The following is a 27,956-nucleotide window of genomic DNA, read 5'->3' as shown; positions in this document are numbered from 1 at the left end:
TGTCCCCTCTCAACCTCCTTTTCTCCAGGCTGAACATTCCCAAGTCCCTCAACCTATTTTCATAGGGCTTGGTCCCTTGGCCCCAGATCATCCTCGTCGCTCTCCTCTGTACCCTTTCAATTTTATCGACGTCCTTCTTGAAGTGAGGCCTCCAGAACAGCACACAGTACAATCAACAACAAGTTCTCCACCCCGTGAGAGTATTTTGCAGGGCAGGGAGCAAACCTGCTGTGAATGACTAAAACCTGCGCACAAAAGAGCAAAACAGTCATCCTGAAAGATCTTGCTCTGCTTGGGTTTTCAGTCCTTCATCAGTTCCAGCTCCATGGTAGGGAAGGGGGGTGGCATTCCTTATCTGGGAGGCTTTTTCTTTCAGGGCTCTCCCAGCACCAGTGGTCTCAGGAGTGGAGTGTGTTGGCATAGTGGAGAACTTTGCTCTCTTGATCCCTATCCATCTTGGCTGCTTAAAAAAAATGGCCATTAGATAGGAAGCCCTCTGTGAGAGACTGTCAGCCTCTCTGACTACTGGGGAGTTCCCAGAGGCTCTGAAGGAAGCAGTGCCCTGAGAGCCAGCTTGACGTAGTGGTTAGGAGTGTGCACTTCTAATCTGGCAAGCTGGGTTTGAATCTGCGCTCCCCCACATGCAACCAGCGGGGTGACCTTGGGCTGATAAAACTGTTCTAAGACCATTTATGCACTGGGCACTTTACTGCCCCAGTTCTCATGCAGGAGCACAAATAGGGGGCAGATGAGGTGCACTGGGCCAAATGCTCCCCTGTGTGAGTGCAGGAAGAGGTGGGGCCACCTGCCATGACTAAAACTCCTGCCTGTAACCCAGCATGAAACCTCCAGTGCATAAACGGTCTAAGCAGTGATATCAGAGCTCTCTCAGCCTCACTCACCCCACAGGTTGTCTGTTGTGCAGCCAGCTGGGTGACCTTGGGCTCACCACAGCAATGATAAAGCTGTTCTGACTGAGCAGTAATCTCAGGGCTCCCTCAGGCTCACCTACATCACAGGGTGTCTGTTGTGGGGAGAGGAAAGGGAAGGCGACTGTAAGCTGCTCTGAGCCTCCTTCAGGTAGAGAAAAGCAGCATATAAGAACCAACTCTTCTTCTTCTTCTTTACTGAAGAAACCATCACTGAATCCCCGCAGATTCACATCCCTTGTTTCTGGGTAAAGTTGTGGACAGGGCTGCTGCAGACCAACTCCTGGCATTCTTGGAGGAAACTTTGGTGCTTGATCCATACCAGTCAGGCTTCCATACTGGCTATGGGGTGGAGACGGTGCTGGTTGACTTGACAGATGATCTCTGACGCCAACTGGATAGGGGTGGTTCGACTATCTTCATGATGTTAGACCTGTCAGCTGCATTTGATGTGGTTGACCATGAGTTGTTAGCCTGCCATCTTGCCAGGACCGAGATTTTGGGGGACAGCCTTACAGTAGCTGTGCTTCTTTCTCAGGAACTGGGCACAAAGAATGGCAGTGGTGGAGGATTTGTCGCACCCCTTCCTATGGAGTACCTCGGGGGGGGGGGGTCCTCTCTCCCACACTACTTAGCATCTTCATGCACCCTCTGGCTGCATTTTAGAGTAAGAATGGTCAGAATCTCATGAACAAAGAGACTCAGGAAGGTTTCTGTAGCCTGCTTATGAGCTGTAGCCCCCTGCAATTACAGACTGCAGCACAACAAAGGTGCTCCATGATGTGTCTCTTTCGGAGGTGTGAAACAGTTTTTACCAACATGTGTTCCTTTATCCATTCCCATTTCACAGCCATTCTGACTTGGAAAAGTTCCTTTTCCAGTGAATGTATGATTTAACTAAATGCAAAGTTTGCCTGCTCAGTATTTCCAAGAGAAAAATGTCTTACCTGTCAGCTACCCGTAAAGTATTTTACCTCCAGTTCTGGGTATTCTTATGTCCTTTCTCAAGTAACAAAAGATCAATGCATATTAAGGTAATTTAAGCTATCTGAACCAAGTATACCCCATTCTAACACTGTTAATATAACTAATCCAAACTAGAATATTAACATTTGCATATAATGAGGAGATTTTATTATTCTGTCATTCTGGAAGCTCCCTCATGCTATTTCTATTCAACAAGAAAATTAGAATTTCTACTGCAGGAAAATATTTTGAGGGAAAATGCAATGCAGTTATCAAGGGCATCCACACCTGTTTCCTTGCCTCCCAGCTCCTATGAGATGCCCTATTGTTGTAACATAGTCACGTCCCACCCATTAAACCAAAGCAGAATGAAAAGGCTCACACTCTGGCGTTGGAGAGGCAAAGAACTTGGGGGGGGGGGTTTGACAGCAAGTTACAGCCCCTGGTGGGTGCCTTCTAACCCTTGGCACGACCTTTGGTTTCTTTAATTGTAAAAGGGCTCCATTGTGAAATATTCTTGTTTGGGGCACTCTCCCATTAAAGAAAGAGGCAGGGGGACAGGGAGCTGTTGGTCATTTGTGTTTCTATACTGAAGTTATCTCACTTAAAAACCACTACGACTATCTAAAAGTCTCCCATTACTGTTGTTTAACCTGGGCCAGCTCACTGGGAGGGCGGCATAGAAATAAAATAAATAAATGTCAGGCTGAAACAGGGATAATCACAATGTATCCTGTATCTCAGATGGAGGGAAAATGCAATTATGTGCTTGCAGACTTCAGCAAGCTAAGGAGCACAGCAGTAAATACAGGAATCTGATGTTTTATTTTCATCAAAGCTGCATGATATAGGTTATATGGAAGGGTCCCATATGAAGACTCCCATTCAGGCCAGAAAAGAGGATAAATCTTCTTGTGAGAGAAGAAAATCCCAACTCAGTTGGAAAATGAAGATAGCTCTAAGGAGTGTAGTGATCCTTGATCTGATGTCCTGAAAAGTCAGTTTAAAAAGCACAAGAATGCTGTTACGTTTAGTGAAGGAGATGGGTACTGAACAGTGTATACCTGCCTTCTGGAAACCAAAAGAGCCAAATGCATCCAAGAACGTGTACTTGAAACACTGAAACAAAAGCCATTCATTTTAAAGTTCATAAATCACTGTGAAAAACTTAAGAAACTCTCAATTGTTTGAAACATATGAATTATAGTCTGTACCTTTATTGATTTACTTCAGAAATTTTATCCTGGTTACACCTGAACTTTCCCCATACATTGTATAAAATATTTTATTTATCTTACTTATTTATTATACATCTATACTGCCCTTCCTTTAAAAAAACATCAAGTACCATTTCAGTGGTTTAAATTAAAGGGGAATCTCAACCCTTCCCTCAGGTCGCTGGGCTGAGACAGTAGTAAAATTTCATATTGTGACAGGATAGGACATCCAGTAATGAAGAAAATAGACACAAAGGGCTGCTCAGTCAGAATGGGAGAGAAAAATAGAAGGCAAATGTAGCCTTTGAGAAAAGGAAATGGGTAAGTCTGCCATTAAAGTTTGCAATCTATCAGAAATAAAGCTCAGATTTTGGAATGAGATCCAGCTTGGTGTAGTGGTTAGGAGTACGGACTTCTAATCTGGTGAGCTGGGTTTGATTCTGTACTCCTCCACATGCAGCCAGCTGGGTGACCTTGGGCTCACCACAGCAATGATAAAGCTGTTCTGACTGAGCAGTAATCTCAGGGCTCCCTCAGGCTCACCTACATCACAGGGTGTCTGTTGTGGGGAGAGGAAAGGGAAGATGAATCTAAGCTGCTTTGAGACTCCTTCTGGTAGAGAAAAGCAGCATATAAGAACCAACTTCTTCTTATTCTAGTAGCCTATAAAGCCTTTTTGTAAAAGCCTACGCTGTGACTGAATGACTATGACTTCCAAGTAAACATGCATTAGACTGGACTTCTCCACTAATAATTTGGCTAGTTTTAGGTAATCTGAAATGAACTCAAACCATCTGCCCATGTGTATGATGTGGGGGATGATTTTGTATTTTTTGTGATATCACATTATTGGTGGCAATGTTAATCAAGGCAGCCATGATATTTTTCCTGATTAACTGGCAAATTATCAGGATTCTCTCCATCTCCACCCTATTCCCTCAGATTAAGTATATATGGAATCATAAAACTAGGAAATAGAAAGACCAGATGTAATTCATCTCCAGGGGCAGGGAAAGAATGTTCCCTACAGCCTAGCCTCCTGGATGTTGTCCTGTCCAGCTCTGATCAGTCCAGGCATTTGCGTAATTGCATTGTATAACAGCTGCTACAAATGAAACCTATTGCTAGCTTGAGACAGAACGGGTTATATTTGACACCATTCTGCTTCTAAATTTTTTGGGGAAATGTTAGAAATGTAATAAGCTCTAAGAAAACCATGATCATACAGTACGGCAAATAATTTGTCCATTAGTATTTCTGGTGACTGCCCAAGTATGCAGGCAGATATTTTAGATGGCAGCAATTCCATGCATCAGGAAATAATTAATGGTCAGAAAGTAATGCAACTAATAGTAGTCATTGGGAGGGAAACAGCAAGGTGAAATTCAGGTACATTAGGAAAGAGGCAGATCATATCAGATTCATAACATGGCTTGTGTACAATATTCATCACATGGATTAAACTGTTTTTATCACTGAATTGGTTTATCTGAAATAATCCATTCCACAGATATCAACCATTATATTTAGTGATATATTCCAGTGCTCTGCTGAAAGTAGGGTCATCCACCCACCCATCCATAGAAATACCTACACAATCCTAGGCACAATATGCCACAGACTGAAAGAATAGATGAACAGCAGAACAATGATTACAGAACAATCTGAGATGACTTACACAACACCAACCCACTACAAGCTAGAAAGGAAGGCAAAAATGACCTAAATGTAAATCCTCTATCCCATAAACTCAGTCTATTTGAACTAGAACAATATTCATTCTCGGCCATGTAAAGCAGTGGTCCCCAACCTTTTTATCACCGGGGACCACTCAACGCCTTTTACTGAGGCCCGGTGGGGGGTGGGTAGTTTACTCCTCTACTCTCAACTACTGCCCTAGCGCTCTCTGATCGTTATGGTAATGTTTAAACATCCCTTCAAAATAAGATACAGACACGCCACAACAATGAAGTGTGTTGTAAAGGGCTGGGGGGGATGAAGTAAAGGGCCGGGGGGGGGGAGAAGCCGTCCTTCGGGGCCCACCTCCAATTAGTCGAAGATCCATATGTGGTCCGCGGCCCACAGGTTGGGGATCGCTAATGTAAAGGACTTAAAATTGTCTGTCTGTCTGTCTTCCTCCAAAGTGGCACATAGTGCAGTGTACAATCAGTTCAGTTCAGTTCAAACTTTATTACAGTCATTCAGACCATGTTATATGAAGTTAATATATAAAAGATCAAAAGAAAATGGTCATTTAATATTATACAATTTAAAACAGATCATAAAATAGAACTTAAAATCATGCTACTTTAGAACATCAGATTTTTATGGCGGCGGCACAAAACTTAGCCAGCTGAGTTGTCACCTGGGGGGACTCATCACTTAGCAGCCTCTTTGCTCGATCAGTATACAATCACAAAACTCATAACACTACTGCTAACACAAAAATCTAAAAATAATGCTAAATCTATGCTAAGAACCCGGCAATGTTATAATTAAATACAGCTGAAAAGAAGCAGGAACTGTAACAGTCAAGAACAACTCTCTGAGCACTAAATAGTGTCAAAAAGCTTTCTGAAAAAGCCATATCATAACATGTCACCAGAAAAACAACAACTGAGAGGCCACACATGCCTGCATAGATGAAGTATTCCTAAGAGGAAGTGCCACCATAGAAAAGGCGTAGTCTAACCCTCTGTAATTCTCACATCCCTTGGAGACACTGAAGTGCACTTTCCCTTCAGATCTGAGGATCCTGGAAGGGTATAAAAGTACATGTAGCTTTTATTTCTAAGGATGCTCACGGACCATATTTTTGTGCTTCAGTTTGTAGTTTGTGACTGAACCATGAACTGAACCACAAACCAATATGCCAGTTCATGAACTGAACCAGTTTATATCAGTTTGTGAGCCATTTAAAGTTTAACCCCCTGCTTTCTGCTCCCCACAAAAAGTGACAGGGAGCAGAAAGCAGGGGTTTAAATTACTCAGAGCCATTTAAACCAAATATCTGAGTGAAGGGAAGCTCAATTATATTATACTCAGACGCAAGGAGCATTAAACATAAACAGCAATATTAAAATGACTGAATCTAAAAATATTCATGAAAACATTTAACCCTTTCAAGACAGGTTTCAAATATGACAGAAACGACTCTCTACATTATCTAGTGTGATATCAAAGGAATGTTTTGTGGTGTGGGTGTATAAAATGTCATTAAGTCACACCCAGCTAACTTGACTGTGTACATTCTGAAGTACATAGGCCCCTGACTGTGTAAGACTTTGAATCAGCAATTTGAACATAAATGGGAAACCAGCAGAGCTCTTTGCCAGAACTGGAGAAATATGCTTTTCGTAACCCAGCAATAGATAAACCATATCACTTATTCCTAGGTAGCATTAGCTGAAGCAATATTAATTGTCTAAAGGGAGTGAACACAGCAAGTTCATTGCCCTGCAGCTGTCCAGCAACGAAACAGTACTGAAAGCCATAAAATCTTTTCAAGTGAAATGTAATCTCATCTAGCACTGGTAACATTTATGTTAAAAAGTTGTATTAATTTATTGTTTATGTCCCTAGCTAAAAATTCTATTAGCTCATATCCTTTTTATATTATACTAGAATTAAAGCCCATTGTAGCTGTTAATACAATGGGTACTAGCATGGGGGGGGGCTGGTGTAAAATATAGGAAAGAAAGAGAGGTACAAAGAAAGAGAGTGATTAAGAAAGATAGACATAAAGAAGTGAGAAAAAGAAAAAGAATGAGAGAGATAAGAAAAGAGAGAAAAGAGAGTGATAAATATAGATAGATGGAAAGAAAGAGATATATAGAAAGAAAGAGAGGGAGAGAAAGACAGAAAAAGAGAGAAAATGAAAGAGATCGAAAGGAAGAGAGGGAAAGAAATAAAATAACAGAGATAGAAAGAGAGATAAAGAAAGGGAGAGAGAGAGAGATGTAGCAAGAGATAGAAGAGAGAGAGAGAGGAGAGAGAGAGGAAGTGGAAAAGGCCTAGCAGGCCATTTCCCAGGCTCGCCAGGCCTTTTCAGCATGGACTGTTCCAGTGTAAATGACACATGCAGGAAAAGGGGCAAAGAAACACATTTTACCTCCCTGCTACTTTTCTTGCACTATATGGACCTAGAGTTGCCAGCGCTGGGTTGGAGAAACCTGTAGGGTGAAGCCTAAGGAGGGCAGGGTTTGGGGAGGGCAGGGAAATCAATGGAGTATCATACCACAGAGTCTTTCCTAAGTGGCCATTTTCTCCAGGTGACCTGATTTGGGTCACCTGGAGATGAGTTGTAATCCTAGAAGCTCTCCAGGCACTACCCTATATAGTACCCCGTTCACTACCACTATATCAGCATAATCATGGAAATTTTATGAATTTTGTATAAAATGCTAGTTTTTTGTTTCCTTCTGTTGCCTTCCATATAGGGAAGGGGATCTGCGGTTTCCCTGTTGAGTACCCAGCTTGCTGGGGGGTAAACGGTAATGACTGGGGAAGGCACTGGCAAACCATCCCATATTGAGTCTGCCATGAAAACGCTAGAGGGCGTCACCCCAAGGGTCAGATATGACTCGGTGCTTGCACAGGGAACTCTCTACATCAGTGGTCCCCAACCTTTATTAGGCTGGGGACCGGCAGGGCATCGGGCCGCGCCCGCGGGGACTGCGCCCATGCGGGCCCGACCCGCGAGCGCGGCCTGACCCGCGAGCCGCGCCCGCGGATCGGGCCGCACCCGCGAGCCGCACCCGCGGATCGGGCCGCACCCGCGAGCCGCACCCGCGGATCGGGCCGCACCCGCGAGCCGCGCCCGCGGATCGGGCCGCGCGGGCACGGCCTGCACGGGCGCGGCCCGGCCCTGATTCCCTCTCCCCGCCCTCCCGCAGTAAGTAGCTTCCCGGGCCGCAAGCTTGCGGCCTGGGAAATTTTTTACTGCGGGGGGGGCGGGGAGAGGGAGCCGCGGCCCGGCGCCATGGCCTTTGCGGCCCCGCGCCGGGCCGCGGCCCGCAGGTTGGGGACCACTGCTCTACATAAAGGTAAAGGTAAAGGTATCCTTGGGATGACGGCCTCCAGCGTTTTCATGGCAGACTCAATACGGGGTGGTTTGCCAGTGACTTCCCCAGTCATTACCGTTTACCCTCCAGCAAGCTGGGTACTCATTTTACCAACCTCGGAAGGATGGAAGGCTGAGTCAACCTTGAGCCGGCTGCTGGGATTGAACTCCCAACCTCATGGACAGACAGCTTCAGACAGCATTTCTGCCGCTTACCACTCTGCGCCACAAGAGGCTCGGAAATGATAGTCTAGTGCTGACTTAAAAAACAAAAAACACCTGGAGGCAGGAGGAGGAAATGGTAGTTGAGGGGACAACATGCTGCTATGCGGGCCAGGAAATCCAAATTTTCCCAGCCACACAGCAGCCATCCAGGTTTTACTGCACTCTTTCCCCAAAACCTTAGAGCTAAGCAGGTTTGAGGTCGACCTGAACCACCACATTCCCATTAGCCCCTGAGCCTTCCTTCTCCTACAACATTCACAGCAGATCCACCTAACCCACTGGGCCTTCAGTACAAGTTAATTCAATGTTCTCCCCAGTGTTCTACCATTTTATAATGTTGCTTATTGTTTTCACCATATTGTTGTTTATTGTTATCCCTTTGTTATTATTATAAACTGAGTTACCTGTATCGTTCCTGTTTCATGTGAACCACCCTGAGCCTTGGGGAGGGTGGTATATAAATACAATAATGAATAAATACAAAACCCCTGGGAAATCCATGGCCAAGACATAAATGCATCACAAAACTGTGGGGAGGCAAGGAAACAAATGTTCCCCAAATGCATAGAACTTGGACAGATAATGTATGTGGAAGACTCCTAAATGGCCAATTGGCAGAGGGAGCAATGCATTTCTGCTTGTAAATCACACCAAGAAGCTTTGCTGACCTCTTCCCCCATCATGAAATATTAGTGCCAGAAGCTGGGGTGCAAAGCAGGGATTTACACTGAAGTCCTAATCCCTACTGTTTCCTAGCATGGGCCAGTGGTGTCTTCCCATGACATGCTGCTGGCTGCCATACTTACCATATTTATAATCCTTTTTAAAATTATTATTATTGTATTAAGTTTTAGAATACAATACAAAAAAGATAGAAGACAGATATAGAATACATAGTCCACCGTAGGGGTGTACTTTTTGATTCCCTAACCCTGTTTATTATTCTTATTTATCAAAAAGTCTGTATAATAATGCCATTGTTCTTGAAATTCTTGTGGTGTTCTCCCATTAACCTAGCTGGTTAATCTGGCCGTTTTGGAGAGTTCTAGCCAAAATGGCTATATCTGTAATCCTGATGGGTATCTTGCTAGCTATTACTATTCAGTTGCTCATTGCAGGTAATATAATTTAACAGGATGATGAAAAATTTGTAAGGTAAAAGAATACACAGATAACTGGGGTGTGAAATCAATTGTTGAAACTCAATCAAACAGAATCTATCCTGTTAAAAAGGTATTTTACACTGACACCCTTTACTACATAACTGAAGCAAAAGATTTCTAAATGGGAGCCCAGTTATAGGACTGACCTCTCATTCCTAGCCTGATTGGGGAACTAAACTCATCTGACTGGGTAAGAGCTGAAGATTTATGGAATCAACTGGTCCTCTAGGTTACACTTGAGTACCTACATAGTCTCGAAAAGCTGTGTATGTTGCAATATATTTATGAAACACCATGAAAGTACTTTATTCTTTTGCAACTCTTAACCTGTAATGCTGCTTATATTAATCTAAAATGTAGAATACATTTATCAAGGATGTGATTGTGCTCCCTACCCAAGATGAAAAACTCTGGATGATTTTCAGCTTAATTTACTTCTACTTTACACTGGCAATAATTTTGGCTGTAAATCTTTACTGTCACAGCAGAGAGATTTTATGAAGAAAGTTGAAGAGGTTAAAAACAAAAGAAATCACATACCTGCAGGTTCTTCTGTGCTGCTGGTCATAGTAGTGGGAGGAGCAACAGGAATTTCTGTGGGGAAGAAGAAAAAGTAGACAGAAAAAGAAAATAAACAGTGGCAAAGAAACCGTTATTTTCTCCCATTATGGAAAGCTTACTGGGCACAGGACAAAGAAGGCAATTGAACGTTGAGGCTGCCATCTGAATGGTATTGCAAACAGCAATGACTCCACTGATTCTGATGTATTAGGGTAACATAAAAACAAGAGTCACACATTTCTGGAACAATATCTGGCTCCACTAGAAATTACGATCAGAATTCAGCACAGTTTAGCACAGTTAATAAGTGCCTGACCCCAGCTCCAGTCTATAGTCTTCCTTTTAAAAGGTAGTTTATTGAAGTCCTATTTAGACATTCTAAAAACTGAGCACAATCGTTCTGCGTGATCATCATGACTGTACACATTGGCTTTGCTTCCAACAGCCATGTGTTGATCATTTCATATGACAGAACCTATATGCATGCAAGTTATCTGAAAATCTATATCCAGCATTTATTCTGAGTTTGCACAAATCAGCCTTCATGTGTATAGAGAAGGCTTTCTCAACCAGGGTTTCATGAAACCCTGCAGTTTCTTCATGGCTCTGGAAGGGTTTCCTGATGTGTGTGTGTGTGTGCGTTAACCATTTACTGGGTGATATGACCATATATGGGGAAGGGGTCTGGGTGGGCATGCACTAGCTATGCTTCCCAACCACATCCTGCATGATTATGGCACTTCTGGCATTTCTTAGAGCCTGAAGAATGAATGATTCAGGGGTTTCTCAATGGTAAAAAAGTTGAGAAAGGCTGGTATAGAATTTTCTAGGCTCCATGCACATAGATACATTTAAAAATTAATGCATGGAAATTGGAGAGCAGATAGGTCTTGCCTCTTCAGTTCTGATCCCCATTCCATAAATTCATTGTACCCAGTTTTTAAACATATGAATAAGGTCATTTACTGTTTACACAATCAAGTACTGAAAGTACTAAAAAATGAATTTTGTTTAAATCTGTATGCAGAACATAAAATGATAATAAAACTAAGTAACTCCACTGCTTCTGTCCTCCAATTTGTGTGAGCAAAACAATGATGAAAACATATTATGCTTTAATCAATGCTCATGTGTGATCCTGAAGGTGTAAAATAATAGCTCCGGTGGTGACTTGTAGTTATTTGTGTGTTATTCTTGCCTTTCACTCATCCTGTGTGGAACTCAAAATGGCAAGCATAGAGCTCTCATCTAGGCACTGAGGAGACTGTGATTGCTAATTCTGGGGGGGGGGGGATTCCTGGAGATTTTGTGGGTGGAGCCTGGGGAGAGAGGAGTTCACGGAGAGAGGGGAAAGACCTCAGGGGTATACAATGCCATACAGACAGTGTCCCCAGACTAGACAATTTCTCTAGGGTAATTGATCTCTGTTATCTGGAAATCAGTTGTAATTCCAGGGGACAGGATCATCAGGCTACTGGAGGATGGCAACCCAACATGAGACCAACATAGCTTGAACAAGGTTGCCACATTGTGTGCCTTCAGATCACAAATACTTTCACTTTCAAATTTACTAATATTTATTCAAAATTATTTGAAATGCATACCGAGAACAGGATTTGGGCATCCCATAAAGACTTGATTCTTTCAACCATAACCTTTGATTTCTGCATTAGCACCAATTCAATGATGGGCAGGATGTGGCTGTTCTTTATTTCCAGACATAACCCTTTTGTTTCCCAGAATTACTTGGGAGTTTGCTTTTTTAAAGGCAGAGGGAGACAGGGCCTGCTTCAACAATTTTAAGACCTCAATAGCATAAAATAATCAGAAACAGCCATGAAAACAGGCAGCAATAGGGAGAGGAAAAGTGAATAGGAAATTGTTTGTGTCTTATGATCCTAAAGCAACCAACAGCCATTCAACAAATCTAGGGTTTTTAAAAAAATATAATTTTTTATACCTCAAGGCTGGCCTTTGGAACCAAACACCATTGGCAGTAACAGCCAATATCTATCTATATACCTACAAAATCAGTTCCTAGGGTTGCAGTGAGACCAAAACAGAATGCAGGATGGGTATTTGCTGATGCATGGGTGGACAAGAGAGGTGGATCTTGATGCTATCTTACCACTCCATTGAGCAAAGCAAGAAGCTATTCTCAAACTTAAGGAGATTTCCTGTCATTTAAATGGCTCTTCTGTTGTTAGAATCATAAAATCATCAAGTTGGAAGGGACCTCCAAGGTCATCTAGTCCAACACCCTGCAGAATGCAGGAAATTCACAACTACCCGCTCATCCACAGTGACCTTGATTCCATGCCCAGATGATGCCCCCCCTACAAACCAGAATCCTTGGCCAGTCTTGCCTGGAAGAAATTTGCTTCCTGATCCCAAAGTGGTGATTGGCATTTTCCTGCCCACCAACTCACAATCTGCCTAAGTTCACAGAATCATAGAAGAGCTTCATAAACTGGAAGAAGGCTTCACACTTTGTTCATTAGAGGTAGGATCCTCCTCACTAAGAAGCTTGGTTCTCAGTGACTGACTTCAGATCTGCTAATGCTATCAAGTAGCTCCAAAGACCACACATGCATCAGGTTGGAAGATCAGGTTGTACTTTAATTGTATTGATATAGTCTAATCAGAGAGGCCAATAAGATGCACAAATTTCATCCATATAGTCATATACATAAATTCATGCAGAAATGCAACACAGAATTAACATGCAGGGTCACTGCACAAATTATAATTTGAATGGTTACATGTGACAGACCCACAGTATAGACCCACTTGCCTGTTTCCCACCTTGCCATTGGGCCCAGCTGTGCACTTTGCAAATGAGTTAGAGAGTAAAAAGTGCTTATGTTCAAAAAGAAACACACTTACTGTGGGTAATAACATGGGATTGTAACATGTACCCATTTAAACAGTACTGTGTGAAACAGCCAACAGTCTATCTAGAAAGAACACTAAATGAGTTTACCCAGTCAGTTGTTAGTAAACAGGCGAAACTCAGTATTAGTTCTGTTATGGTATAGATTTCAGAAAGAGCATCCACCTACTTATGCAGGGGGCAATGGGAGATCTGCTTTGCTGGTAACCTTTGGCACATCGATTGCAAGTGATGCCCGTCACGCCATCTTTGCAGGGACATTGCCCTGTGGTTTGATTACAGGTTTTCCCAGCTGCACCCACGGGATGGCAATCACATGCTGTGGGGGGAACACACAAGAGGATCAGAGGTGGGAGGCAGGGAGGAGGAAGTATTTTTTCCGAAAAGGATATGCGATATTAACTGGCAACAATATCTGAAGGAAGCCGAGAGTGTTCCACCAGAGATTCAGGGATGATTTAAGAACAGCCAGGGCAAGGACAAGAGGGTCTTCACCCTTGAGGGCAACTGACAGATCCTAATATCAATGCATTAGAAACACAACGACCTGTCCCAGAAAACCTGAACGGAAAGTGATGGCTTATCAAGGTAGTATGTTTATCATTACAATCACCATCATAGCACCCTTCCCAAGCAATATAAACTTGTGGCCAAATATAAAGTTTAAAATGTTCAAGCCAGATCTTTACCATCTAACCCCTGATTCATGATGATACTAAGGACAATCTATGTATAGGCTATTTTCTATCTTATGACAAATTTTTACTTCCAACCCAGCTACAGGAGTCTGATGTAGTTCCTGAGATGACTTCATTTCCGTTTCTAATGGACCAGGGCCCTGCATGAGCTGGATTGTTTCCCGTTTACTTATATTTCAATTAGTTTTTAAATTTAGAAATTCTGGATAAATATGAATACCAAATATTTGGTATATATCTGGATTAATATGATTTCTTTAATAACTTACTAGTGGGTCTCCAGTAACTTAGTTCATATTAGCCAAGGATCTGTTGATGTTTTTTATATGGACATAGTGCTCTTTTTTGGGTAAACTGTTATTTGTATAACTAAGGAATTGGTCTATTATCTTTTTGGTAGTCTACTACTAGCCTTTTGTTGTTGTTGTTGTTGCTATCAGGTCACAGCTGACTTATGGCAACCCCATAGTGTTTTCAAGGCAAGAGATTTTCAGAGGTTGTTTGCCATTGCTGGTATTCCTTGGAGGTTTCTCTTCCAAATACTAACCAGGACTGACCCTGCTTAGCAGCCAAGACCTGACAAGATCAGGCTACTATGGGTTATCCAGGTGAGGCCATTTCTAACCCCATAGCTGTTTTAAGAGACATATTTATAAGCTGCTTAATGTTTTGTGCTCTTTTTTTGCTCTGAGTGAGTTTTGAATCCTGGGTTTTCTTTATTTTTAATTTTTTATGCTGTTGTTTTTTCATATTTCACTTGGTAAACTACAGGTCGCCTGGAAAGGCAGCATACAGATCTTCTAAACAAAGCAAACAAAGAAATAAAAAACTCACAAAACCAAGCAGGGTTTTTTTTTTTAATTCTTTTTCTCTATTGGTATACTTTTTCACCTTGGTTTGTTATTTCTCCCCTTTCTCATTAATTTACAATGTAAATATTCAAAACAGATGTCAAGTATCCCAAACATATGAGTTAAAAGCTCAAATTACAATTATGAATGACACAAATCTAATTGATTTTCTATGTCAAGCAATGAGATTTTACACTGTCAGTAAGAGATTTAAAATGCAGTTATATGCAGTCTGCATAGGATTGATCTCATAAATCTTGTACTAAAAATCCCTGTATCAGTCAATGAACAGTGTTAGAACTTGTTGGGGATATGCCTGCCAGAAGACCAACCATTCAAGCCACTGCATTTATTTCTAATTATTTTCAAACAGTAATCTCCATTTGTACCTTTATTGAAAGATACAGCAAATCTTCAAAATTATCCCTTGTCAGGATAGAATGCTAGAGAATAAAAGGTAAAGGCAAAGGTATCCCCTTTGCAAACACTGGGTCATGTCTGACCCTTGGGGTGACGCCCTCCAGCGTTTTCTTGGCAGACTCAATACGGGGTGGTTTGCCAGTGCCTTCCCCAGTCATTACTGTTTACCCCCCAGCAAGCTGGGTACTCATTTTACCGACCTCGGAAGGATGGAAGGCTGAGTCAACCTTGAGCCGGCTGTTGGGATACGAACTGTTAAAATAGGACACTTAATATAGTGGATTTTATACTTTGAGAAATAGCATTTTTTTAGCATATGGGGATGTTTCTCTGCAGAGTGCAATGGCTAGTAATGCACAAACTAGACAAAATGATGGAAGATCCATGCCCTAGCCTTTGTTATAGGTAAATAGCAGCTGCAGTGTGGCTTGAATAGAGGCAGCAGCAAAGTGTGAAAGGAGTTAACTCTTCCCCTCATGCTATTTTCCCAACCTCAAACAGCAGCTTGGGAGTTGCTATTTGCCCCCTAAAGGGACATGTGCAGGCTTGGCTCTGTATAAAACAAAAGAATATACTGCTTCATTTTAAAAAGACAGCACATCTAAATTTATATTGCATTTTAAAAATCCTTTTGACCTGCCAACTCCTGGTATTTATGTTTTTAGGGGAGGGTTCAGTGGTACAGCAAGCACAAGATCCCAGGTTCAGTCTCTCAAATCCTCCGTTGAAAGTATCAAGTAGCAGGTTCTGTAAAAGAGTTCTGCCTGAAACGCTGGAGAGCTACTGTTGGTCTGAGCACTGACTTTGATAGACCAATGGCCTGATTCAGTATAAGGCAACTTCATGTGTTTATGTGCATTGCAAGGTAACCCGGCTGCAAAGTATACTAGAGGAAAATTTTCTAAGTTCCAGATACATTGCATTAATTTAGTTATGGCACGGTTTTAAGACTTTAGCAACAGCCACTCAAGTGCAACTTAGTAACAAAAAAGGATCATTTCATTAATTCATTAATTCATTAATTAATTCATTCATTCATTCAATTTCTGGCTCTCAGGAACCAGCTTGTGGCAGGTTACATTAAAAGTTTAACAATACAATAAAACCCCATAAAATCCCATTAAAACCCAATAACATTACAATAATTCCAGATGGTGAAAACCTTATTCTTAACATAATACTTTCAGAGGCAGCACGGGGGGCCAGATGTTCAGTGCCGAGATGTAGACGCTCCAGCAGGAGAGAGGACCCATAATATTGGCTCTAGCATTGGCCCCGACCGTAAACCTAATGGAAAAGCTCTGTTTTGCAGGCCCTCTGGAAAGCAGAAAGCTCTCTGAGGGCCCACAGCTCCTCCAGGAGCTCATTCAAAACAGTTTTCTGATCTACAAAACACAACTTCTTAAAAAATAAGATGATCTCAAAACTGACACCGAACTACAGGTCTATAGGCATAGGTTTGGCAAATATATCATTTGTAAAATAGATAAATAAATCCTGTATCCTTTTTACCCTCCACCATGACAATGGTGGCTGATTTGGGCTGTGTTTACATTTTCTTCAGTGAAATAATCTATTTCCTGAAGCAAATACCAAAGCTATGACAAATGAGAGCATCTGTGCAAGTGCAGAGCCCCTACACTCTAGGAGCTGTATGTACACATGCTGAGATATGATCACAAAGCAGAGAGCCCCTGAATGTGTCTCGGCCATTTTTGAACTTGGCTGTGTCACAGGGGAAGTCTAGCGGACATGTCAGAACAATGTTCTGGGAATAATACCGGAGGTCAGATATAGTTCCAAGAAATCTTTGTCCTGTTTATGTCCAGATGTCTTTCTGGCTTTCCTAAAGGATCAAGAAAGGCCCCATCCCTGTTTTTCCCTGAAGCCCTTTCTGTTTTATATTTGACAGGCAAGCAAAATATGATGGACCTGCAAATATCCAAGAAAGGATGTCCCAGAATCTTTGATGTGGAGTGCTGGGAAAAGCAGCTTTAAGTAAAACAGACTTCCAAAACAATAATACTAGGCCTTGGAAGCAGATTTACAGAGCTATGTGTTCTCGCCTCCCCTTGTAGGAGCAGAAAGTTAGAAGCCTGAGTGAAAAGGAGTGGGGGAAGGGACCATCTGCCAGAACTGAAGTTCCAGAACATCACCATCTGAAGCTTAAAAGGTCTAGAGGGAAAGAGGCTGGTGATCCTTGTTTGGACACAGAACTGTACCGGATGTAATCTACGTGGAAGTGTGTGACACCATTGGCTTCTCTAGAGCTTTAGGACATCTGCAGCATGAGTGGATTTTTGGCATTGGTGTGTGACTTCACTGTGGTATCATCAATGAATGTAGACAGACTTTTAGTTTACTGGATTAATATTCTCAGCATGAAGGAGCTGGGAAAGGCTGCAGCAGTTCACAGAATACAGAGAGAATGATAAAACTGTTTAATGTTTACAATGTTACCTTATGCTTTTCAGAGCAGAAAATTCTGTCCGTCTTTCACCACACTGAAAACTTATGTTAGCAAGTGAGTAACATTTCAAAGATGAAAGTTCTAAAGGTACTGAAAAAATAGAGGATTGGGAAACTAGAAACTAAACTTTTTATTTAACTTGAACAAAAATGAAATACTAAATGAATTTCTGCAGGCAAATTATAGTTTTAGAACTTCAATCAAAATATTAAGAGGAAAGAAAGTCAAATAGCATCTCTTTATTGCTCCCTTTTGGCAAGAAATCTAGGTGTGTATTAAGGATCTAACCCCAAGACTGATATATCTGCAAAGGAATTAAGAATGTGAAATGACCAGAATGAGGGAAAAAATAGGACATTTCTATTACCAAATACACAAAGATTTAGATTGCTTGAGGAGAAAGAAAACAAAGCTTTAACTCCAACAAAGATTACAACTAGGAAAATGTAGTTTGTGGTTTGTGGTTCTGAAGAACTTTGTAGGCCTCACCTAAAAAGCATGCCAAACAGCTGAAGTTACTGAAGAATCCTAGTGACTTCATGACTTGGAAGCAAAACTTTCTAATACTATTGAAATAAATCTTAAATGTATACATTATTGATTTTACAATAATGCTACAATTTTTAATCCAGTTTAAAAGCAATGCTTCCAAGTCATGAAGTCATTATGACACTTACTCATAGTTCACAAATGCATTTGATTATATGCATTTATCTATCTTCTGATAACATATTTCAGGAATGCTGTTTGTTTCCATAGCAATGTGAAATAATATTGCAAGCTCTTTGTTGTTCTTTTAAATTAGAAGTATTAAATATTATACTGGACTTTATTTTTAGAATACCAGTGGCCATTTGGGTTTTGAAAATAAACAGTGAACATGGTCATAATGAATATGAACTGCAAATATCAAACTTATGTGCAAATGTTCCTGTCTTGCAGAGGTATACAAAGGTAAACAGACTATTTGAGAGCCACTCAGCTCTCTACAGAACAAATTGCTGGTACACCTAGCATAAAACTGTTTGAAGCCTTGCTCTAATCACTTTTCACAAAGGTAGGGTCAAATCTCTGCACATGTGAGAATGGCAGCAGCTACAAATTCCAGGGATAACAAGCTAAGCAATGATCCTTTGCACAAGCTTTAAAACTTGGCTAAGAATCTCTGGAGCAGAAATTAAGGAGGAAGACTGGCATTCTTAATTAAAAATTTAGCCTACATTAAGCCTACTTGCTGCCTTTCCATATGTTAAATTCCACTGCTCCTCACTAAGGTTTACTTTGGCAACTGAAGTATGAGTACATTCATGGTTCATATCATTCATCATTTTTTCATCAAAAGCATGGAAATCCTTTCCCTAGAGTGTAGAACAGTTTTACAGCAGTACTATAAAACCTGAGAGGGGTTCTGTTTCAATAGAATTACATTAGTACCAGTAGCCTGGCAAATATCAGAGCTGAAATTAATCAAAGAGGCTTACCAAACTGCCTTTACAACTAAGCATATGTGTCAGAATGGTTTTACAAAGAAAGGTGATTTGGATCCTCCCTATCAACTTCATTCTTTCAGAAGGGTATGAGAAAGACTGTTTCGGCACTAGTGGTATTATTCAGTTTTGCATTTTTAAAGGGTTGACATTCTTTGCCAGGAAATGGCCACCCACTGGCAGGACAGGGCCCACAGTAAACTGGAGAGGTCTCTGCGTGGCCTGCCCAAATTTGAGGGGCTAGGAAGAACCTGCAAATGCCTGTCCCTGCCCCAAAAGGGCCTGCTGCCACCTGTGCAGGCCTTGATGACACCTGGGTGGGGCCAGGGGGCCAGGTAGGAACCACAACCCTCCACCACCCCAGACTGACGGGGCCCACTGAGGCCTGCACACACCTCACCATGGCCCACTCCAATTGGTGGGGGGGGGGGAGGAAAAACCACTCAAAGACCCCATAGAGCCCAGAGTGGCCATGGGGTGCTCCTCTGCATGCCCTAACAAGTGGGGGGGGGCAGATGAGAGATTTCCTTCCTTCCTTTTTCCCTTCCTTTCCCCCCTCTCTTTCTCCATTATTCTTTGCCTCCCTTCCCTTCCTTCCTTCCTTCCTTCCTTCCTTCCTTCCTTCCTTCCTTCCTTCCTTCCTTTCTCTCCCTCCCTCCTTCTTTCTTTCTTTCTTTCTTTCTTTCTTTCTTTCTTTCTTTCTTTCTTTCTTTCTTTCTTTCTTTCTTTCTTTCTTTCTTTCTTTCTTTCTTTCTTTCTTTCTTTCTTTCTTTCTTTCTTCCTTTCTTTCTTCCTTCCTTCCTTCCTTCCTTCCTTCCTTCCACCTGTTTTCTTCAGAGGAACTGGTGCCTGGAGATTGGTTGTTATTCCTGAAGAGTTCCAGGTCCCATCTGGAAGTTGGTGACCAAGCTACCTTTACATGGAGGAATCAGACCTGGCCTTAGAGATTAGAGTTTACTACTCTTTAACTACTTCACCCTGCTGGATCTCAAGATAAAGCAGGGGGAGGAGAGCCAGCACCAAGGGAGGACACAGTGCAAGCCTGCATCCTACTGCCTGGTACATTCCTGGGTACAATGGGCTTTGCCCTTAGTTGGGATATAATGATTAGGTAGGCAGGTTGGGCTTCATAGCTCAGAACAGACACATGAAAGCAAAACAATTTGCAAATGCTTGGCTACACCTGAACTCTGCAGAACTCATCAGAGTACTTTAACACAATGGAACAAGTGGGGCAGGAGGGAGAGGATGGGAATAAGAAGCCTATAGCAGCTCATTATCACATAACTGCCTCCTCAAATGGCTTTCTTTTCCCATCTATTCTTTTCCCATCTTTTCCCATCCCATTCTATTCCTCTTTAAGACAACTTCTTAAACCTGTGGCATCTTACTTCTTTGTTGACCATCCACAAGCATATGACAGCTTGGCTGCTTTTGAACTTCCAAGCTATGCCCTGGTAGGACCTGGCATGATCCCACTCCTGCTACTTCATGTGATATCCCTCCTCAATCTGTCATGTCTTTGTGTATGTGTGTGTGGCTTGTTTCCAAATTGCAGTTCAGATGCATTGTGATTGCTGGCCTAGCAAAGAGTTTCCATTTGCTTCAGAATTGAGTTCAGTCTACAGCAAAGAATTGGGAGAAGATATTCTTCTCAACCACAGAAAACTTCCTTTATAAAAAGCAAGGCCAAAATTTTCATAAGGAAGCATAATTATATATAGCTAAAAGTCATCATTTGTTCCTTTCTTGCACTGTTTTAGATTCTTTAGTAAAAAGTATAATTTTTAGCATTTCATTTAAAAAACTTTAAACTGAACTAGTTTTACAGTTTATCACATAGTTCATTTGGTTGTTTTAAAGGTAAAGGTATCCCCTGTGCAAGCACTGGGTCATGTCTGACCCTTGGGGTGACGCCCTCTAGCGTTTTCATGGCAGACTCAATACGGGGTGGTTTGCCAGTGCCTTCCCCAGTCATTACCGTTTACCCCCCAGCAAGCTGGGTACTCATTTTACCGACCTCGGAAGGATGGAAGGCTGAGTCAACCTTGAGCCGGCTGCTGGGATCTAACTCCCAACCTCATGGGCAGATAGCTTCAGACAGCATGTTGCTGCCTTACCACTCTGCGCCACAAGAGGCTCTTATTGGTTGTTTTACTCTTCTATTATTTAAAATAAAACTGCTTAAATTAGGTATTGGACTTAATTTTGTGCACCATGAACTTGGTTAAATGGAACGGAAAGAAAATTTGAAGTAGTTCTGTTAGTTACTTACAGAGGTAGACAGATCTTCAATTTAGATTCTTTTATAATTACAAAGGTATTCATTTAATAAGGATATTTCTCAACCACCCTTCTACATAAAGTATTCAAGGTAGTTTATAATAAAATTTCTGTTAAAAACCACTAAATAACTTAAAACCTTTTGAAACAATCACAGAGTCAAATAATAAAACTGAAAGCAACCTCCTTAACCCAGTTCTAAGACCTTTGGAAAAAGTGACATTTACAAGTTTAGCTCAGAAGACCCATAAGTATTATACCAATCTCCATTCCCGGGGGAGGGAATTCCACAGTCTGGGGGTAGAGGCAGGGGAAAAAAGCTTGCATGGGCTGCAGCCAGCCTAATTTCTGTTAAGGGAAGTTCCTGAAGGAGAACAGTATTCAGAATACAACTGAATTGTTGATGAGTTGGACCCCATCAATCATTTTCATATGTGCAAGTGGGGGCAATATTTACTGATTCTCCCCCCTACATGGAAGATCTCCAGCTTCCCCGCATCTTGTTCCTGAAGGTTCCTCATCTCCCTGAATCAGTATTTCAGGTGGGCATTTGGAGATGCAGAGAGGGAAGGAGGAGAATTCACATGCCACTGATAGAAATCCAAGGCCATGTTTCTTATCAGCTAGGGCTTAAAAAAATAATATAACACCACAGTAATATTAACATACTTTAAGAAGACATTGAAAGTTGACAGTCCGCTGTATATATACTTCCAAAAGCAAAGAACCAAAATCTCTTCATCATGTATATGAAATATTTTATACAACTCCAAGACCAAGCACACTTCTCAAAAGCAAGTTTACTTTGACAGTGTATCTCCAAGGAACACTTTTCTCTGTTTCCTTAACACGAAAGCTATTGTTCATTCAGAAATACTAGCTCAGATATGATGGAGTGACACATGGAAAGCACAAGGATGAGGAAAAGCAGTTTAGCATGATGACATGTCTGTTAGAGTAAATGGATGAAATTGTATTGTTACATACAAGCACTCCATACAGATTCTCAACAGAATGGCAGGAGTTTTTGAAAGCCATACCAGCCAACATAGACTCACAGGAATAAGGAAGTTTGCTGCATGCTTGCCTGACAGGCAGTTACTTTGCTTTTATTATCAAAAGACACCAATGGATTTACCTTAAGGCTTTAAATGCAAATGAATCAGAACAAAATTGTTGAAAGAATCAAGTCTTATGGGGAAATGTTCTCTGGTCTATAGGATGGAGGATGAGTTGCTGGCAAAGCTGATGAGAATGTAGTAAGTGGGTTAATAAATTGCGTCCAAAGCTCTTGGGGTTTCTGGAAAGCCTGGCCTAATGGCAGAGTCTCTGCTGAGGTGGAAATGTAAAATGTTATCAGTGGAGAAATGGCTGAGATTGTTAGATGGTAGCCCTTCACAAATCTTGTTCATTACAATTTTTTGTAGCTTAAAAATCAAAACATAAACATAAAAGACCATGGGCACAAGATTGACAAAAGCCCTTAACAAACAAGTGCCTCCAAAGAATCCCCCTTTGTGTAAAAGGCTGCATTAGAGTTAGTTTGCATTAAACAATAGAAGTCATTCAAAAGGAACTACTTATATTTTATATTGTGTTGTTACCTACCAGTAACCTAAGATTTCATTTTCTTTATATCTCTTAGTTCTTGTAGATGTGCTTGTTAAGAACCATAGGGCGATAAAGAGAAAACAATCAAACAAACAAACCATCAACCAATGTGTTGAAACATTCCAAAAGTAAGATCTTCTTATTCTGATTCATTCAGAATGAGGCTCCTTTGGTATTTTTCACAAAACATTCTCAAACATTTCAGTGGACGTAAAGGAGATAAATGTTCATTTATCGAAAAGTTAAATCCCATGGAGCAGAAAGACTTTGAGTGAAACAGGCTGGATTAACATAGAGGGTTTTCCTGATTCCTGAATTCTGATGTTTTGATGTGCCGCAGCTATTAACTCCTGGGCAGTAACACAGTGCAGTATGGTTTGTCTTACCAAACACTGGCCCTCGGCATAGAAATTAATCCCACCCAGAGATCCATCAGTACAATCTATATGCAAAATAGGGTTTTGGTCATGTCCACCTGGAAGAAAAATAGTTAGTTGACACTATAATACTAATAAAAATAGCTTTGTATTCACGTTATTTTCTGATACATTTGATATAAGGGGGGGGGGGCTTGGTTGCTGTTGTCAGTGTGAAAATTTCTCTCTTTGACTTTCAGTTTTCTACATGCAGGGTTAATTTTGACCTAGAGAAATATTCATTCACCAGAAGTCTGAAGTAATATTGACCAGACAAAAGTTCACCACTTCACCTGATTTTTATGAGAAACAGAATCACAGAAAGGTAAGAAAGGGCAGCAGGAAACACAATGAACACTGAAGTACACACAAAGTGCAACTCAATATACCTTGGATATTAATATTAACTTTTGTCTTCACATTACAGCAGCAGGGCCTAGTCCTTGATATTTGTCATGTCTGCTGACCTGCCTCCATTATGTGAAAGATGATAATGTTTATAGCGGGATGGAATATGACAATACTAGCACCTGATATTGTCACTATTTTGACTACTGCTGGCTGTATTATAATGTTTTTTCAATGGTAAGAATAAGGCAACTAAGGCAAAATCAGACTATACCATGCTGTCTTCCCTCTCTGGTTAACTATTTTGAGAAAATAGGGCATATGTGGGTTTCTTCCTCAAGATTTGGAAGAAGTTCCTGACAGAGCGGTTTCTCAGTGGAACAGGCTTCCTCGGGAGGTGGTGGGTTCTCCATCTTTGGAAATTTTTAAACAGAGGCTGGATAGTCATCTGACGGAGAGGCTGACTCTGTGAAGGTTCAGGGGGGTGGCAGGTTACGGTAGATGAGTGATTGGGATGTGAGTTTCCTGCATAGTTCAGGGAGTTGGACTAGATGACCCATGAGGTCCCTTCCAACTCTGTTATTCTATGATTCTATGATATGATTCCTTTGGTGCCTTCTTAGGAATGGAATATCTTTTTTCCTTTGGCTTTCTTATGACACCCAGCTCTACTTCCTAATGGACGGACTCCACCCAGCCGGACTCCACCCCGGATACATTTGCCAGCTGTTTGGAAGCGCTGGCTGGATGGCTCAGGCAGAGTCGCCTGAAACTCAGCTCCTCCAAGACGGAGGTCCTGTGGCTGGGCAGAACAGGATCAGGAAGCGCACCTGCCATGCCTGAACAGGGTGCAATTAACACCTGCACCAGTTGCCAGGAATTTGGGAGTGACATTTGATGCCTCCCTCTCTATGGAGGCTCAGGTCACCAATGTAGCTCGGACGGCATTTTTCCATCTCCGCCAAGCCCGGCTACTAGCGCCCTACCTGTCCTCGGAACACCTGGCCACAGTGATCCATGCAACGATCACTTCCAGATTAGACTTCTGTAACTCGCTCTACGCGGGCCTTCCCTTGTCTTTGACTCGGAAGTTACAGCTGGTCCAAAATGCGGCTGCCAGGGTCCTCACTAGAACACCTTTAAGGGCCCACATTCATCCGGTGCTTCGTCATCTGCACTGGTTATCTGCACCAGTCTGTTTCCGAATCAGATTCAAGGTATTGGTATTGACCTTTAAGGCTATACGCGGCCTGGGTCCCGTCTACATGCGGGACCGCTTGGTTGCTTATGCCCCCCGCAGGGCACTCCGCTCTGCGGGTATGAATTTACTGGTTGTCCCGGGCCCACGGGATGTTCGCCTGGCCTCGACCCGGGCCAGGGCCTTTTCAGTCCTGGCCCCAACCTGGTGGAATGAGCTCCCAGAAGAGCTAAGGGCCCTGCGGGATCTACCAGCTTTCCGCAGGGCCTGTAAGACGGAGCTCTTCCGCCAGGCATATGGTTGAGGCCAGGGCAGCTCTCCCACTAATCCATCAGAGGATCCCCTCCAATACTGAGATCTCTAACATCGAGATCATTGTTAGATCTATTGTATTGGTGCCACCCTCTTCTGAATATTATTCTCTCCACCAGGCTGAACTAAGATCAGAATTGTGACCACCGCTGCTATATGTTATATGTAACTTTTGTTGATTTTAATTGGGGGTTTTATGGGGATTTATTGTGTTTTAACTATTTTTGTTGTAAACCGCCCTGAGACCTATTTGGAGAAAGGCGGTCTAAAAAAAATAAAATAAATAATAATAATAATAATAATAATCTTATCCATTTGGTGCCTCTTAATAATGGTTAAACAGCCTTGGGGAATGAACGGTCTGGCCTCTCCAGGGCCAATCAGGGTGCAGCCAGCTGCACCCTGACTGGCCGTGCCCCTATAGCTCCCACTCTCCCTGTCCGAGTTGGAATAGGGCCAATCACGGTGCAGCCAGCTGCATCCTGATTGGCCCTGCCCTTACAGCTCCTGCCCTCCCTCACCAAGCCCTCACCCTTTGCCTCACAGCCGTGCCTGGCTGTTAGAGCCAGGCATGTCTATGACTCCGCCGCTCCACATCCAGGGCCTCAGGGGAGGCCGCAGGGGGGAGGGGAGAGAGGGGCCACTTCCCAAAGGTCTGGAAAGCACACCCGGGGCCTCACAGGGGCCCCGGGTGTGCTTTTCAGGCCCCCGGTAAGCCATCCGGCTGCGGGGGTTGCGGTGGGGAAGAGGGAGTGCTTTCCAAAGGCCTGGAAAGCACACCCGGAGCCGCACAGAAGCCCCAGGTGTGCTTTCCAGGTCCATGGGAAGCCATCTGGTTGCGAGGGAGTGGGGGAGAGGGGGTGCTTCCTGGGGGCCTGGCAAGCACACCCAGGGCCTTGCAGAGTCGCTAGGTGTGCTTGCCATGCCCCTGCGAAGCGCTCCCTCCCCCCCCCCCCCACCCCTCGCCCTCAGCACTTCCTGGCGGCCTGGAAAGCAGCCAGGACACTGACGGGGAGGACCCTTTCAAAGCCTGTTCTTATGAGCGGGCTTTGAAGCTAATTTCTAAATAAGATAGCATTAAGAAGACCCCTCTTTCCTTAAAACAAATTTATAGTCCAGTGGCAACTTTAAGAGCAACAAAGTTTTATTTAAGGTACTTGCTTCAAAACTAAGAACGGGCCTTGAAAGGGTCCCCTCCCCTGGCCCCTTGTCAGGCAGCTTAAGGTGGCTTAGGGCCACAGCTCGCAGCCAGATCGTGGGGCGGGCGGGGGCTGGCCAGCTTGTTAGCAGGCAGTCAGCAGGCCAGGAGGCCCTAGTTAGCAGGCCCAGCCTTGCAGGCCAAGAGGCCCTCATTAGCAGGACCAGCTTAGTAGGCTGGGAGGCCCTCATTAGCAGGCCCTCCACCATGACCGTTTGCCCAGGGCCCTCTCCCCTTATCTGCTGCTGGCTCCAGGCACTGAGGTGCATCTAAGAGCAAAGAGGCTAGAGTCTAGGGACGGAGAGCAGGAGCTGCAGGGGCAGGGACAATCAGAGTGCAGCCAGTTTTGCTGGATGCACCCTGAATGGCCCTATTCCAACTTGGATAGCCGGACACATTCCACCCCCCAGGCTGTTTCACAAATATATAGAGCAGTGGTCCCCAACCTGCGGTCTGCGGCCCGGTGCCGGGCCGCAAAGGCCAGGGCGCCGGGCCGCAGTTCCCTCTCCCCGTCCCCCCTCCCCGCAGTAAAAAACATCCCAGGCCGCAAGCTTGCGGCCCGGGAAGCTTCTTACTGTGGGAGGGGGGGAGAGGGAATCAGGGCTGTGCCGCGCATCGCGCATGCTCGGCTGGTCCACGCACATGCGCGCTGCGCGGCCGAAATCTCGCATGCGTGGCACTTTCGTGCATGCACGCATTCCACCTTCCAAAGTAGCCATTTTCTTCAAGTGAATTGATATCTATTGCCTGGAGATCATTTGTAATAGTGGGAGATCTCCAGCCATTACTTGGAGTGGCCTTTCGCAACTTTTCTACCATTGAGAACCCCCTGAAACATTCTTCAGGCTCCGAGAAACCCCAGAAGTGGCATGACCATGCAAAATATGGTTGGGAAGCATAGCAGTGAACACCCAAGGCCCCTCTCCTTCCCACCCCCTCCAGGCTCATCATTGGCCACTTTGGGAGTGTGGGTGGTCATATCACCCAATAAATGTTTAACAAATTTTTAAAAATATGTAACAAAAATGAATGAGTCCCACCCATTCAGAAAACCTTTCCAGGACCATCAAGAAACCCCAAGGTTTCACGAAACTCTGGTTGAGAAAGCCTGACTTGTAGGCTAGCATCCCTCCACTCCCCCCATGGGACCATGTTCAGTTTTCCATTTTTTTTGTGGCAGCCTTTGTGTCTTGGTTTAAGATTCAGTCTACTGATAGTGTATTATTCCTCAGGATAGCCGAAAGGAGCTTGAAAGTGATTAAAACTGTTGTGTCAAAAATGCTTCTCTCCTACCACTAGCTTGAATTTCTTTGGTCTTTCTGAATTGCCTGCTCTTGTGGACTGCAAATCTGCCAAGTAATGATGTCAAGGCATTTTTCCCTCCCTCCACATTCAGAGTGGTGTGGCTGTTTCACCCTCAGCCCCCACCCTTTGCTCTCAGCAGCTGAAATCTGAGTTGATTCAAAAGGATCAGACTGTTCTTCTGAGTGGACCACATTAGCCAGGCATGTTTCCTTTCGACCAAATGAATGAGGTGGGCATACAAAACATCTGCCTCCCACAAACATAGTGAACTACAGGACAGAGTTTTAAGAGCATGAACAAGGTTGCTTGTATGGCTGCGATTATTCCATGAGTCTCATAACTT

The 27,956-nt window shown here is 43.0% G+C and overlaps 1 protein-coding gene across 6 annotated transcripts in view; it reads right to left on the bottom strand.

Moving 5' to 3' along the window:
* Positions 1 to 27,956, bottom strand: part of NTN1 (netrin 1) — a 183,406-nt gene that overhangs the window by 43,173 nt on the left and 112,277 nt on the right. For 5 of the 6 annotated variants that reach the window (XM_077327511.1, XM_077327512.1, XM_077327510.1 and 2 more), the window contains exons 4-5: positions 13,186 to 13,335; positions 10,103 to 10,156 (exon numbers count right to left, since the gene is read on the bottom strand). In XM_077327511.1, the coding sequence (XP_077183626.1) occupies positions 10,103 to 10,156; positions 13,186 to 13,335 (204 nt within the window). The remainder of the gene's footprint in view (positions 1 to 10,102; positions 10,157 to 13,185; positions 13,336 to 27,956) is intronic. The other variant, XM_077327509.1, reaches the window with a different exon arrangement.

Source organism: Paroedura picta, chromosome 3 (genome assembly GCF_049243985.1).
Source record: "Paroedura picta isolate Pp20150507F chromosome 3, Ppicta_v3.0, whole genome shotgun sequence".
In the NCBI taxonomy this organism is placed as follows: Eukaryota; Metazoa; Chordata; class Lepidosauria; order Squamata; family Gekkonidae; genus Paroedura; species Paroedura picta.
Note: the sequence above shows the minus strand (reverse complement) of the source record. Positions and strands in the feature narration are given on the sequence as shown.